This window comes from Microcaecilia unicolor, chromosome 3 (genome assembly GCF_901765095.1).
Source record: "Microcaecilia unicolor chromosome 3, aMicUni1.1, whole genome shotgun sequence".
NCBI lineage: Eukaryota > Metazoa > Chordata > Amphibia > Gymnophiona > Siphonopidae > Microcaecilia > Microcaecilia unicolor.
In genome coordinates, this window is record NC_044033.1 from 523,645,403 (window position 1) to 523,658,242 (window position 12,840).

Here is a 12,840-nt window from a genome sequence, read left to right on the forward strand (position 1 = left end):
GATCGATCCTGTATCTGAGACACACACGTGCTTGGCCTACTCAACCTCTGCTAAAACTGCATATATATATATGGTTATTTATTGGGCTGACTAGCCGTTAAGCCTGTAAAAATGTGTGAGATTTCCAGCTACCCTCCTCACCGCTGCTCCCTCGCCCGTCCGTGCCGGGCCCCCTGCACTGACCTGACAGCGCCTCTCACCTCCGTGTGAAAGCGCTGCAGGCAGCAGCAGATCGCTTTGCTGCTGCCTGCAGCGCTTCCACACAGAGGTGAGAGACGCTGTCAGGTCAGTGCAGGGGGCCCGATGCGGAGGAGGGCGGGAGCGGGGATGGGGGGGGGTGGAGGTTGGTGCGCGCGATGTTTGTTTCCAGGCGGCAGCGTCCGACAGTGACTCCGACTCCGTTTCCCTCTCTGTTCCGCCCTCTGACGTCATCATGTCTTGACGCGAGGGCGGGACAGAGAGGGAAGTCTCTACTGCGCATTTGCAGGTGAGTCGGTCACTTGCCGTTTATATGTTTGATGGTGTCTTGCTTGCTGGAGTACAATGGTAGCCCTATTGGATCTGAAGAAAACTGGGTTCTCTGTAGGCTGATACCGTTTCTGGGACAAAACGAAATTCTCTAGACGTGATTGCATGCAAGAGCTCTCCAGGGCACGCAGGTCTCTTCTTGAATCTGAAGGTTTCCAAGTCGAGCTGCCTGAAACCTTTACCTTCTTTCTTTAATGGAGTTATTCTTTCCACAGGCCAGGCACTGGGGCCTTTAGACGGAATTCCTGTGGCAGTGAAGGACAACTTCAGTACCGCTGGCATTGAAACCACATGTGCCTCAAAGATGCTGAAAGGTACCAAGGCGTATTTTAGGGCGAAGCATTGATTATACCACAGCAGAGACATGATTTCCCCCATAAATTGTCTTAATTACAAGGCAGATGGAGGCATCCTGTGCTGATGTGAGTAAAGTGTACCCATGTACCTTAGTATCATCACTAATTTAGCAAAATGCAAATGTTGTGTTAGAATTTTCAAATGTACAGCACTTATTAGAGGTCATATAGTGGAATTAGAAAAGGTGCAGAGAAGGGTGACAAAAATGATAAAGGAGATGGGACGACTTCCCTATGAGGAAAGGCTAAAGCGACTAGGGCTCTTCAGCTTGGAGAAAAGGCGACTGAGGGCAGATATGATAGAGGTCTATAAAATAATGAGTGGAGTTGAACGGGTAGATGTGAAATGTCTGTTCACTCTTTCCAAAAATACTAGGACTAGGGGGCATGCGATGAAGCTACAATGTAGTAAATTTAGAACGAATCGGAGAAAATGTTTCTTCACTCAATGTGTAATTAAACTCTGGAATTCGTTGCCAGAGAATGTGGTAAAGGCAGGACGTCAGACTCACAGAAACAGAAGCCTGCGCAGCCTTCTACATGGAATGTTGCTAGTGCAACATTCCATGTAGAATCTCCAATAGTAGCAACATTCCATGTAGAATCTCCAATAGTATCTATTTTATTTTTGTTACATTTGTACCCTGCGCTTTCCCACTCATGGCAGGCTCAATGCGGCTTACATGGGGCAACGGAGGGTTAAGTGACTTGCCCAGAGTCACAAGGAGCTGCCTGTGCCTGAAGTGGGAATCAAACTCAGTTCCTCAGTTCCCCAGGACCAAAGTCCACCACCCTAACCACTAGGCCACTCCTCCACTCCACTCCTCACCAATGGACGGAGACTGAAAAAAAGTAGTGGTTCTGAGTTCTCCTTCCCTTCCCTTTTTCTCTTTAAAAAAGCAGAGCTTTGAGGTAAGTTTCTGTTACTTGTTCATTGGGAAGCTACATCCGGTTCTCCTCCTTTGTTTGGTCAGATGGCATTCTGTGGTTTCCTTGTGCGCCTAGTCTTTCGAGTTACCTCAGTTTGCTTGGAAGGTAAGAAGCCTCCTTGTAGTTAGCTGCTAATTCATTTTTTTGTTCTCTTCTATCTCTCTGGCATTTTTGCGTTTTTATTTTTGTCTCTTCAGTTTTGGCACCATACTTTTTTTTTCTTTGGGAGTTCTGAGGTAGCTTTGGAGACCGACAGTTTCCTTAGGTGATAGGCTTTGTTTTTCGCATGTCTTTAGCTAACTCCTTTTGGTTTGTATTGAGTTTTGTTTAGCATTTGGGTTCCTTGTTTGTTTGTGGTATTCACAGTTCTTTCACAAGCGGAGTTTCTTGGTCTCCAGCTGTCTTTGTTTATGCGCTGCGCAGCAGTGGACATGAATGCTGTGTAACTTTGGGGAAAGGTTGCAATTCAACTGTTGGTCTCACTAGTACAATTCAGCTACAAGTGTACTCTTCCTTTTATTTTTTTTTTTGGTCCTCTGGTTTAAAAAAAAAAAAAAAAGTCACTGATCACAGCATTTCAGCTCTTGGTCAACTGTATGTATGGCTTAGCCATGGTGGACAGTTGTACTCTTCAGGACATGTTCCTCATTTGGAAAGTTCTATAGGTTCATTTGGTTTTCTGCAGCTTCCTCCCTTCCATTTTATTCAGGACTCGGGCGACCCGATTGGTTTCCAGACTGCATCTCCCAACTCCTTTTGCTGCGGCTGGATTTTTACAGTTCACACCTGATTCCGCGGCTGAGCCAGTTGGCTGTATAGAGCACCTGCAGCAGTTGGCCAGAAGGCACAGGCCCCGTTATCTGAAAGAAGGAACAATTCCAATTGCTGTAGTACCTAGATGTGGTACTCCTGTAGCTACAGCTTAGACAGCGCGACTGTAACAATACCTCACCTGATTGGCACGGCTACTCTGCCTAGCCCTATTTGAGGTTGCCCCTCCCATTGGTCTTGGTTGTTCTGCCCAGCTAGGGTGCGAGTTTCTCTGCCAGCTGTATTATATAGGAGTGTTTTCCACATTCTGTTCAAACCATTTGGCTGGTGCAACTCCAGGAGCTGCTTTTTTCTTCAGTGTGCACTGCTCAGGAGAGTTACCATTTTTCCACATTTATTTATTTAGATTTTGCTCACACCTTTTTCAGTAGTAGGTCAAGGTGAGTTACATTCAGGTACTCTGGATATTTCTCTGTCCCAGGAGGACTCACAATCTAAGGGGCAGATGCACTAAAGCTAAATGAGCCTTTAATGACTCTCCAACGAGGAAAATTTGATCCGTTGCATGCATCAAAGGGCTTTTACCGAGGAAGCCAGCAGCTAACGAAAACGGAATGGAGATGAGCAATTAGTGTGAAAACCCCATTGAAACGACATGCACTAACCTTTTCCGATTGCCTTTACGCAGGAAAAAGGCAGGAAAACTAACGAGAGGTCTGGACCACTCGTTAGGACAGCTCTGTGCCAGGAAAAATCATTAAGACAAAAAATAAACAAACTTTGAGCCAATCCCAGCGCATTAGCAGAGCTAAAAGCGCTGTGATTGGTCCAAAGGACGTCAGAAAAACATAAATAAATAAAAATAAAAAAAGGATCTGGAGGGGGCAAGGGCGCTCATCAGGAGCGTCCTGTACGGACGGCCTTGCCCCCCCCCCCCCGCTGCTCCCCACTTTCCGCCGCTCCCCCCACCCCGAAAAAGCAAAATTCGAGCAGCCCCTGCCCCCCTCCCTTCCTCACTACTCTGTCACCTCAGCTCCGCCTCCCGACATCCTCCGTCCTGTGCCCCGCCCCCTTTTGGGGTCGTCTCCGCCATTCCCCTCCTCCATCGGGCCCCCCTCCCTCTTACCGGGCCCGTGCAGCGCCTCTCTCCTCTGTCCGAAGGCGCTGCACGGGCAAGAAGAAAGCCTGATGCCTGCCTTCGCCCAGCTTCGATGGCGCGTCTTTCTCCTGCTGGGCCCGCCCCTGTCTGACGTCAGTAACGTAGGGGCGGGCCCAGCAGGAGAAAGACGCGCCATCGAAGCTGGGCGAAGGCAGGCATCAGGCTTTCTTCTTGCCCGTGCAGCGCCTTCGGACAGAGGAGAGAGGCGCTGCACGGGCCCGGTAAGAGGGAGGGGGGCCCGATGGAGGAGGGGAATGGCGGCGACGACCCCAAAAGGGGGCGGGGCACAGGACGGAGGATGTCGGGAGGCGGAGCTGAGGTGAGAGAGTAGTGAGGAAGGGAGGGGGCAGGGGCTGCTCGAATTTTGCTTTTTCGGGGTGGGGGGAGCGGCGGAAAGTGGGGAGCAGCGGGGGGCTGCTTGAATTTTGCTTTTTCGGGGTGGGGGAGCGGCGGAAAGTGGGGAGCAGGGCTGCTTGAATTTTGCTTTTTCGGGGTGGGGAGAGCGGCGGAAAGTGGGGAGCAGCGGGGGGGGGGCAAGGCCGTCCGTACAGGACGCTCCTGATGAGCGCCCTTGCCCCCTCCCGACCCTTTTTTTTTATTTTTGTTTTGATTTGGGAGCCATGTGCTTGTGATTTGACTGTGTTTTGACTGTTTGTGGCATGCGCAGAGCAGCTAACATAACGCTTGGCTGCTCTGCGCATGATTTGGGGGCCGATTAACGATGTGTATTGTGATTCTTTGATACATTGTACGTTTCAATACCGATCTCAGCATGTGTGACTTTTTTTTTTGGTGCATTTTTCGTTATTTTAAAATCGTTAGGGACTTTAACGATTTAGATTTTTTTACGTTTGGTTGATGCATCTGCCCCTAAGTTTGTACCTGAGGCAATGGAGGGTTAAGTGACTTGCCCAAGATCACAAGGAGCAGCAGTGGGATTTGAACTGGCCACCTCTGGATTGCAAGAGCGGTGCTGTAACCACTAGGCTACCCCTCCATTATAGCAACATTCCATGTAGAATCTCAAATAGTAGCAACAGAATTTTGAATAGTAGCAACAACATTCCATGTAGAATCTCAAATATTTATTTTTATTTATTTATTTGGATTTTGCTCACACCTTTTTCAGTAGTAGCTCAAGGTGAGTTACATTCAGGTACACTGGATATTTCTCTGTCCCAGGAGGACTCACAATCTAAGTTTGTACCTGAGGCAATGGAGGGTTAAGTGACTTGCCCAAGATCACAAGGGGCAGCAGTGGGATTTGAACTGGCCACCTCTGGATTGCAAGACCGGTGCTCTAACCACTAGGCCACTCCTCCACTATAGCAACATTCCATGTAGAATGTGGAGTGGAGGAGTGGCCTAGTGGTTAGGGTGGTGGACTTTGATCCTGGGGAACTGAGGAACTGAATTTGATTCTCACTTCAGGCACAGGCAGCTCCTTGTGACTCTGGGCAAGTCACTTAACCCTCCATTGCCCCATGTAAGCCTCCATCTCCCACATGCTAGGAACATAGGCGGATGCTTCTCCTGCCAAGATAGTTTTCATACTTTTTTTAATAGGCTGCCAGTGGATTTTTTTTTTATTTTTTATTTTTTTATTATTTTATTTATGATTTCAAATTTACAAATCAAGCCAAAAACGCTTGTTTAGAAAAGCAGTTAAATACAATAATCTTTACAGTAGGAAAACATTTTAACAAAGAAAAATATGAATACCCTAAACTAAGCATCCATATTTAGTATTACACTGCACAAGTCCACAATTATGATTCAAGACTTACGTATATGGAGAACATAAGAAAAGTTACTTCACTTAAAATAGAAGAACAAAGAGGAAAAAGAATGGACCTGTGTAGCTATTTAAATTTTCCTTTCAGGACTTTAGAGTCTCTAGACCAATTCTCTTGGTAGCTAGGAATTGAGTGAGATGTGTAGGTTCAAAGAAAGCATATTTAGTTGCCTGATATCGAACTATACATTTACATGGATAGTACAGAAAAAAAGAAGCACCCAGCTGCTGGACTCCCGGTCTATGTAAAAGAAATTGACGCCTCCTAGTTTGAGTCTCTTTTGCCAAGTCCGGAAATATCCTTACTTTCAATCCAAAAAAATCTTTATTTCTATTTTTAAAGAAAAGTTTCATCAGCCACCCCTTATCAGGTGCCAAAACTACAGTAGCTAACAATGTTGAGGGAATTACTTTTTCTAAGTCCGAGGACTGTAGTATAGCTGACACATCCAAGGGGGAAACAGAGGAGTCTTGTATTTCTCCTGGCTTTCCTGGTAGGTAATATACCTGTAACAGTGGAGGAGTAGATTGTTCAGGGATCAAGAGTATGTCCTTCATATATTTCAACATCATTTCTTTTGGAGAAATCATTTTAACCTTTGGGAAATTAATGAAACGAAGATTATTACTTCTCTGATTATTTTCAAGCGCTTCTATTTTTCTACGCATATTTGTTAAGTCTTTAACCATTGTGACTTGAGTTTCTTGCACTTGTTTCCCTTTCTGATCTTGGTTCACCAATTTCTCACTTATTTGTTTAACTTCCTCTGTAACTTTAGTCAAATTTTCATTTAACTTTTGAATTTTTATTTCCAATTGGTTAATCTGAGGACACAGAGCTTTACCCAAGGAGGTTATTAAGGCCCACAAAGAGTCAAGAGTCACCTCAGTGGGTTTTTCCATAGAAGAAAATTTATCCAAAGGCAAAATTAATTGTGAGGAATTACTTATCTCACTTCCAGCGACCAGGAGATTCCCGCCCGACAAAGTTGTCTGACTCACAGCGCTTGTAACATCCACCTCGGTGGGTTCACCAAATACGGGCCCCTGATGTTCCTGTGCCTCGTGTCGCACCGACTTCTCCGGAAGCGACACCAACAAAGGGGAACTCGTTCGCTGTGGTTGCGGAGGGGGAGTCCTCCGGTCTGGGCTTAAAGTTGTTTCAAGCGCTAGCGCCGACGCTGGGCCTCCATTTGCTCCGGTCGGTGCAGTCGCGCCGCTCACAGACCGCATTTCCTGTTGGCTCTGAATGAATGAGTCCATAGGTCCGATCGTTGGGACGGCTTGTCTACCAGAGGTCACTGTGCTGGTTGATTTGCCCCTTCGCTTAGGCATCGCAAAGGCTTGGAATCGAACTCGATCAGAGCACTGCTAACACAGGTCCATTCACGTCGGCCATCTTGAATGTGGATTTTTTTTTTTAAATCTCTCCTGTTACTCGTTATTAATTCTGCCATTCAGCAATTGTGTTGGACAGAGCAAATTTGGGGGGGTTGGTCACAAGTGATCTCTTTTTGTGTCAGAGAAGTTTCCCATTCAGGATTCTCCATTGGGGATCTGAAGAGGCTTTGCCTACCTTCTTGGAATTCTCACTGGGGATCCGTTTCCCTGTGTTGCAGTTCCTTGGCTATGGGCAGTGCCCTACGAAAGTTCTTCAAGAGAAGCTCAGGATGTATCTCGGCACCCTTAGCTACATTTATTTTCCTAGGCTGGCAAATTACCTTTTATTCCCCCGTCTATTCTTTCATTCTAGGATGCAAGATTCTTCTTGTTTTATTCATAGGGAATTTGTTGCCTTCAGCATTTCTTTTTTTTTTTAAATTTTTTTAAGGCAGCTATTATAGGCAGGCCTTCGGTATTTTTTTGTCTTTTTCTGTTTTGTCTTGTTGTTCCACCCACTTTGGGAAACTGCTTTGTCAAATCCCATTGGTCTGGACTGGTCTGGGATGGACGTAAAGGAAGGCGAAATGATGTCTTACCTGATGATTTTCTTTCCTTTAGTCCAACAGGACTAGTCCAAAAACCCTCCCTGATGGTCCTTATTGATTTTTCAGATGCTTTGTTTTCTTAGGATCCTTCAGTCTCGTACTCTGTTTTATGCAGTTCCTGACTCAGTGAAATATCTGCATGTCAGTAGAGGATCTGCCTACCTTCTTCAGTCATTCATTGGCTGAGTCTGCCGCTCCTGACTCAGTAACATATCTGCCTGACAGTATAGGATTTAGCTACCTATTTTGACTGGGACCAAGGTTTCTCTGTTAACCAACAGTTTGAATATGAGCACCATTGCTTGGCTAGTCGTAATATTGATTATTCTGGGGCTGTGCAGTGCCCTTAAAAAGCGAATCACTACTACTAATAATAATTTCTTTAGTGCTACTAGACGTACGCAGTGCTGTACACCTTATATGTAGGTACTTTCTCTGTCTGTAGAGGGCTCACAATCTAAAAAAATCAGCACGTACATTCCTCAATCTCCACTACCCTAACTGTAGAGGGCTAAAATATAAATCCACATATGCGACCAGTTTCTCATACATCTGCACCCAGCTATGGAACGCATTACCGAAGGCCATAAAAACAACGCAAGACCTAACAATCTTCCGAAGGCTACTGAAAACAGATTTGTTTAAGAAGGCATACCATAAACATCCATCTTAAATACGAAATAATAAGACTATACACGACCTAGACACAACTGAAATCTTATCACTTGACTGATTAACCTCTTTGCTATTAGTGAACAAGCACTACCACTTCAATCCTTATGTCGAAAATGGTCTCTCCATAGTCGATGACCTAATGTATATTATAATCCAATTATCACTCAGGAACCTTCATGCAATACCATAATGTATTCTTCTTTACCATGTATGTACGCACATGGTATATATATATATATATATATATACCATGAACTGTTCCATGTATGTTATGTTCCATTATGTTCCATCTATGTTACCATGTATGTATGCACCTTAACGCAACACCATTTGTAATTCTGTTACCTGGAAATGGCAACCTCCATTACAGCAAATGTAAGCCACATTGAGCCTGCAAATTGGTGGGAAAATGTGGGATACAAATGCTACAAATAAATAAATAAGTTTTTGTACCTGAGGCAATGGAGGGTTAAGTGACTTGCCCAAGGTCACAAGAGCTGCAGTGGGAATCGAACCCAGGTTGCCAGGATCAAAGCCCACTACACTAACTATTAGGCCACTCCTCCCTATCACATAGAACTACCTTCCTGTTTCCATTCACTGGTGGGTGTGCACAACAATCCCATTGGTCTGGTAGGGCTAAAGGAAAGAAAATTATCAGGTAAGACATAATCAGGCTTATTTTCGAAAGAGAAGGGCGCCCATCTTCCTACACAAATCGGGAGATGGGCGTCCTTCTCTCAGGGTCGCCAAAATCGGCATAAAGCCAATTTTGGGCGTCCTCAACTGCTTCTCGTTGCGGGGATAACCAAAGTTCACGGGGGCGTGTCGGCACCATAGCGAAGGTGGGACTGGGGCATGATTAGGAGATGGGCGTCCTCGGCCGATAATTGAAAAAAGAAGGGCGCCCCTGACGAGCACTTGGCTGACTTTACTTGGTCCATTTTTTCTTGCGACCAATCTTGAAAAGGTGCCCGAACTGACCAGATGACTGGAGGGAATCGGGGATGACCTCCCATTACTCCCCCAGTGGTCACCAACCCCCTCCTACCCTAAAAAAAAAAATCTTAAAAAATTTTTTTTGCCAGCCTCTATGCTAGCCTGAAATGTCATACCCAGCTCCATGACAGCAGTATGTAGGTCCCTGGAGCAGTTTTAGTGGGTGCAGTGCATTTCAGCCAGGCCCACCCCCCCCCACCTGTTAAGGCTTGTGGTGGTAAATGTGAGCCCTCCAAAACCCACCCGAAATCCACTGTACCCACATGTAGGTGCCCCCTTTCACCCCTTAGGGCTATGGTAGTGGTGTACAGTTGTGGGGAGTGGGTTTTGGGAGGCTCAGCACCTAAGGTAAGGGAACTATGCACCTGGGAGCAATTTGTGAAGTCCACTGCAGTGCCCCCTAGGGTGCCCGGTTGGTGTCCTGGCATGTCAGGGGGACCAGTGCACTACGAATTCTGGCTCCTCTCATGACCAAAGGGCTTGGATTTGGTCGATTTTGAGATGGGCATCCTCGGTTTCCATTATGGCTGAAAACCGGGGACGACCATCTCAACATTTAGGTCGACCTAAATGTTGAGATTTGGGCGTCCCCGACCGTATTATCGAAATGAAAGATGGACGCCCATCTTGTTTTGATAATAGGGGTTTCCCCGCCCCTTTGCCGGGACGTCCTTAGAGATGGGTGCCCTTAGAGATGGTCGTCCCCATATGAGGCTCAAACAATCTTCGACCACAAATCAGCTTTAAAAAACATTGTTTGAGCCTCGTATATGCAACTAATAATTATTTTTTTAAAAATAAAAGGGAATAAGTAAAAACAGGAAGAAATATCAGTAGCAGATTTATGACCTCTAATATGTGGTATACATTTGAAAATTCTATGATATAATAACATTTGTATTTTGCTAACTTTGTGGTCTTATGGAATATTAAAATACTAGCCGTTAAGCCCGTAAAAACGGGCGGGTATTGGAATGTTTTTTTCCCCAAGGCCCCCCTCCCGTTGCAGCTGCAAAGCCCCCTGCCATCCTCCTTCCCTGCCAGCTCCAAGGCCCCCTCTGTCCCTCCCTCCCAGCTCCAAGGCTCCAGTCCTCCCCCCTTCCCAGCTGCAAGGCCCCCTGTCCTCCCTCCCTCCCAACCTCCCAGTTCCAAGGCCCCAGGCCCTCCCCCCCAGCTCCCAAGGCCCCCTTCCCTCCCTCCCAGTTCCAAGGCCCCCTGCTCTCCCTCACAACTGTAAGGGGCCCCATTCCCTCACAACTGTAAGGGGCCCCCTGCCCTCCCTCCCAGCTCCAAGGCTCCAGTCCTCCCCCCTTCCCAGCTGCAAGGCCCCCTGCCTGCCCGCCCTCCCAGTTCCAAGGCCCCAGGCCCTCCCCCCAGCTCCCAAGGCCCCCGGCCCTCCCTCCCTCCCTCCCAGTTCCAAGGCCCCAGGCCCCCCAGCTCCCAAGGCCCCCCCAGCTCCAAGGCCCCCTTCCTTCCCTCCCTCCCTCCCAGTTCCAAGGCCCCCCCTTCTTCCCAGCCAGCTGGAAGGCCCCCTTCAGTCCAGCCCTCCCAGTTCCAAGGCCCCCCTCCTTCTGAGACCTCCCATGTCCCCCCCCCCCCCCCCCCCCCAAGGTAGCCGCTACCGCCCCCCCCCACGCCGGAGTCGCCACCACCCCCCCCTTCACCCGGCCCGGGCCCTCTCTTCGTTATTCAACTTACAGCAGCGCCGAAACAGCAGCAAGCAGCAGCTCCCATTGGCCTTCCTTCACTGCCTGTGCCTCGCCCTCGTGTGACGTCACGTCGGCGAGGGCGGGGCACAGGCAGTGAAGGAAGGCCAATGGGAGCTGCTGCTTGCTGCTGTTTCGGCGCTGCTGTAAGTTGAATAACGAAGAGAGGGCCCGGGCCGGGTGAAGGGGGGGTGGTGGCGACTCCGGGGGTGGGGGGGCGGTAGTGGCTACCTTGGGGGGGGGGGGAGCGGGTAGCGACGTCAGCGGTTCCCTTCAGCGCAGTAGAGACTTCCCTCTCTGTCCCGCCCCCCCTCCTCCCGTCATCACGTCTTGACGCGGGGGCGGGACAGAGAGGGAAGTCTCTACTGCGCATTTGCAGGTGAGTCGGTCACTTGCCATTTATAGGTTTGATAGTGATATCAAATGTTACTGTTAATGTCATCAGTATATTTTCTGATCCAGTTCTAAATTCTGTTGTTCACAATTTTGTACACAAGGACATACATTTTGTACATATAGAGGCATATTTTCAAAGCACTTAGCCTTCCAAAGTTCCATAGGTTTCTATGGAACTTTGGAAGGCTAAGTGCTTTGAAAATATGCCTCATTGTCTGTTTAAAATAGCCGTCTCTCCTTTGAAATACTTAACAAACAAGTAAGATGTGAACTGAGGCTGATGCTGGACAGACTTCTACGGTCTGTGTCCCGCAAATGACAAAAGACAGGTGAAGCTTTGGCAACTCCATTGTCACATGCCATGCAGCTCAGGGAGGAGGGGAAGATATCTTGGCTGGTAAATTGATTCTCCAAGGATAAGCAGGCCATATCCTTCTCACATGTGGATGATGTCATCCACGTCGCCTGGTGCGGATGGCTTTAATAGTGTATGTACCTTTAAGGGCATGCGCTAGCACCTTCCCACTCGCCACGAGAGCACGGGACCAGCAGGCTCTTGTCATCCACTGTGAGGAGAGAACGCTCTGTCTGCTGTTCTTCACAGCATCTAGTGAAATACATTTTTGAGCGTTTTTGGTGCCTTCCCTGTGGGATATTTCTCCCAGTTCATTTTGTTTCCCTTCCGGGCTTTCTCTCATCCTTTATTCTTTTAAGTCAGGCTTTTCCCCACTTTTAAGTTTCCTTGTGTTTTTTTTTTTTTTTTTTCCTTCGATTTTTAGGCCCTCTTAGGCTTGAGCTTTAATTGGGAGTTCTTTCCCTGTCTTTTTTTTCTGGTGCTTGCCCCTTTTTAAAGTCACCATGGAGTCGTTTGATTTGGCCACGGCTGATTTTCCTTCCATATCATCGAAGGTTCCCAGTGGCTTTAAGCATTGTATTTGGTGCAATCGGACCATTTCTAGCAAAGACACCCATTCTTGGTGTCTCCATTGTTTGGAGTCAGAACATTCCCCTGCCAGCTGTATTCTTTACCTGTATATGCAGTCAGGAACCCAGCTGTCCAGAGAGGCTCAAAGAGAGAAGTATTTTGGAGCACGGTCCAAATTGTCAATGTCGGCATGAACATCGGCGTTGGCGCTTGCACCGGCATTGGGTGCATCGGGCCCCATTGCTGCGAGTCCCATGGAAGTGGGTGTGCATTGAGCAGGTCTCCACCTGCCTCGATGCCAGCCGCTGTGCTGGGCCCCCAGGACTGGTCAGCATCAAACCCGACACCGAGGATGCATGGGAATTCGTTGGCACTGAGGAGTGTCAAAGCTCGGCATTGGGCAGAAGCCAAGAAGCACAAGCATTGATCCCCCTCGACGCATGGTGCTGAGAACACCGGCGCACCGAGGGTTCTGGTCCCCAAGAAGCTTTGACACTGGGAGGAGTACTCTTCCTCCATTGAGGAAGTGCCGACGCGGGGGTCTCCATGCAACCAGGACCAGGCACCAGCACTGACCCAGACAGTTCAGCAGGCTGCCTCTGAACCAAAGCC

General features: G+C 47.9%; 1 protein-coding gene across 1 annotated transcript in view; it reads left to right on the forward strand.

The window, feature by feature from the left end:
• Window positions 1-12,840, forward strand: part of QRSL1 (glutaminyl-tRNA amidotransferase subunit QRSL1) — a 110,700-nt gene that overhangs the window by 11,390 nt on the left and 86,470 nt on the right. Inside the window, exon 3 of the mRNA XM_030199175.1 lies at window positions 744-842. Coding sequence (XP_030055035.1) covers window positions 744-842 — 99 coding nt within the window. The remainder of the gene's footprint in view (window positions 1-743; window positions 843-12,840) is intronic.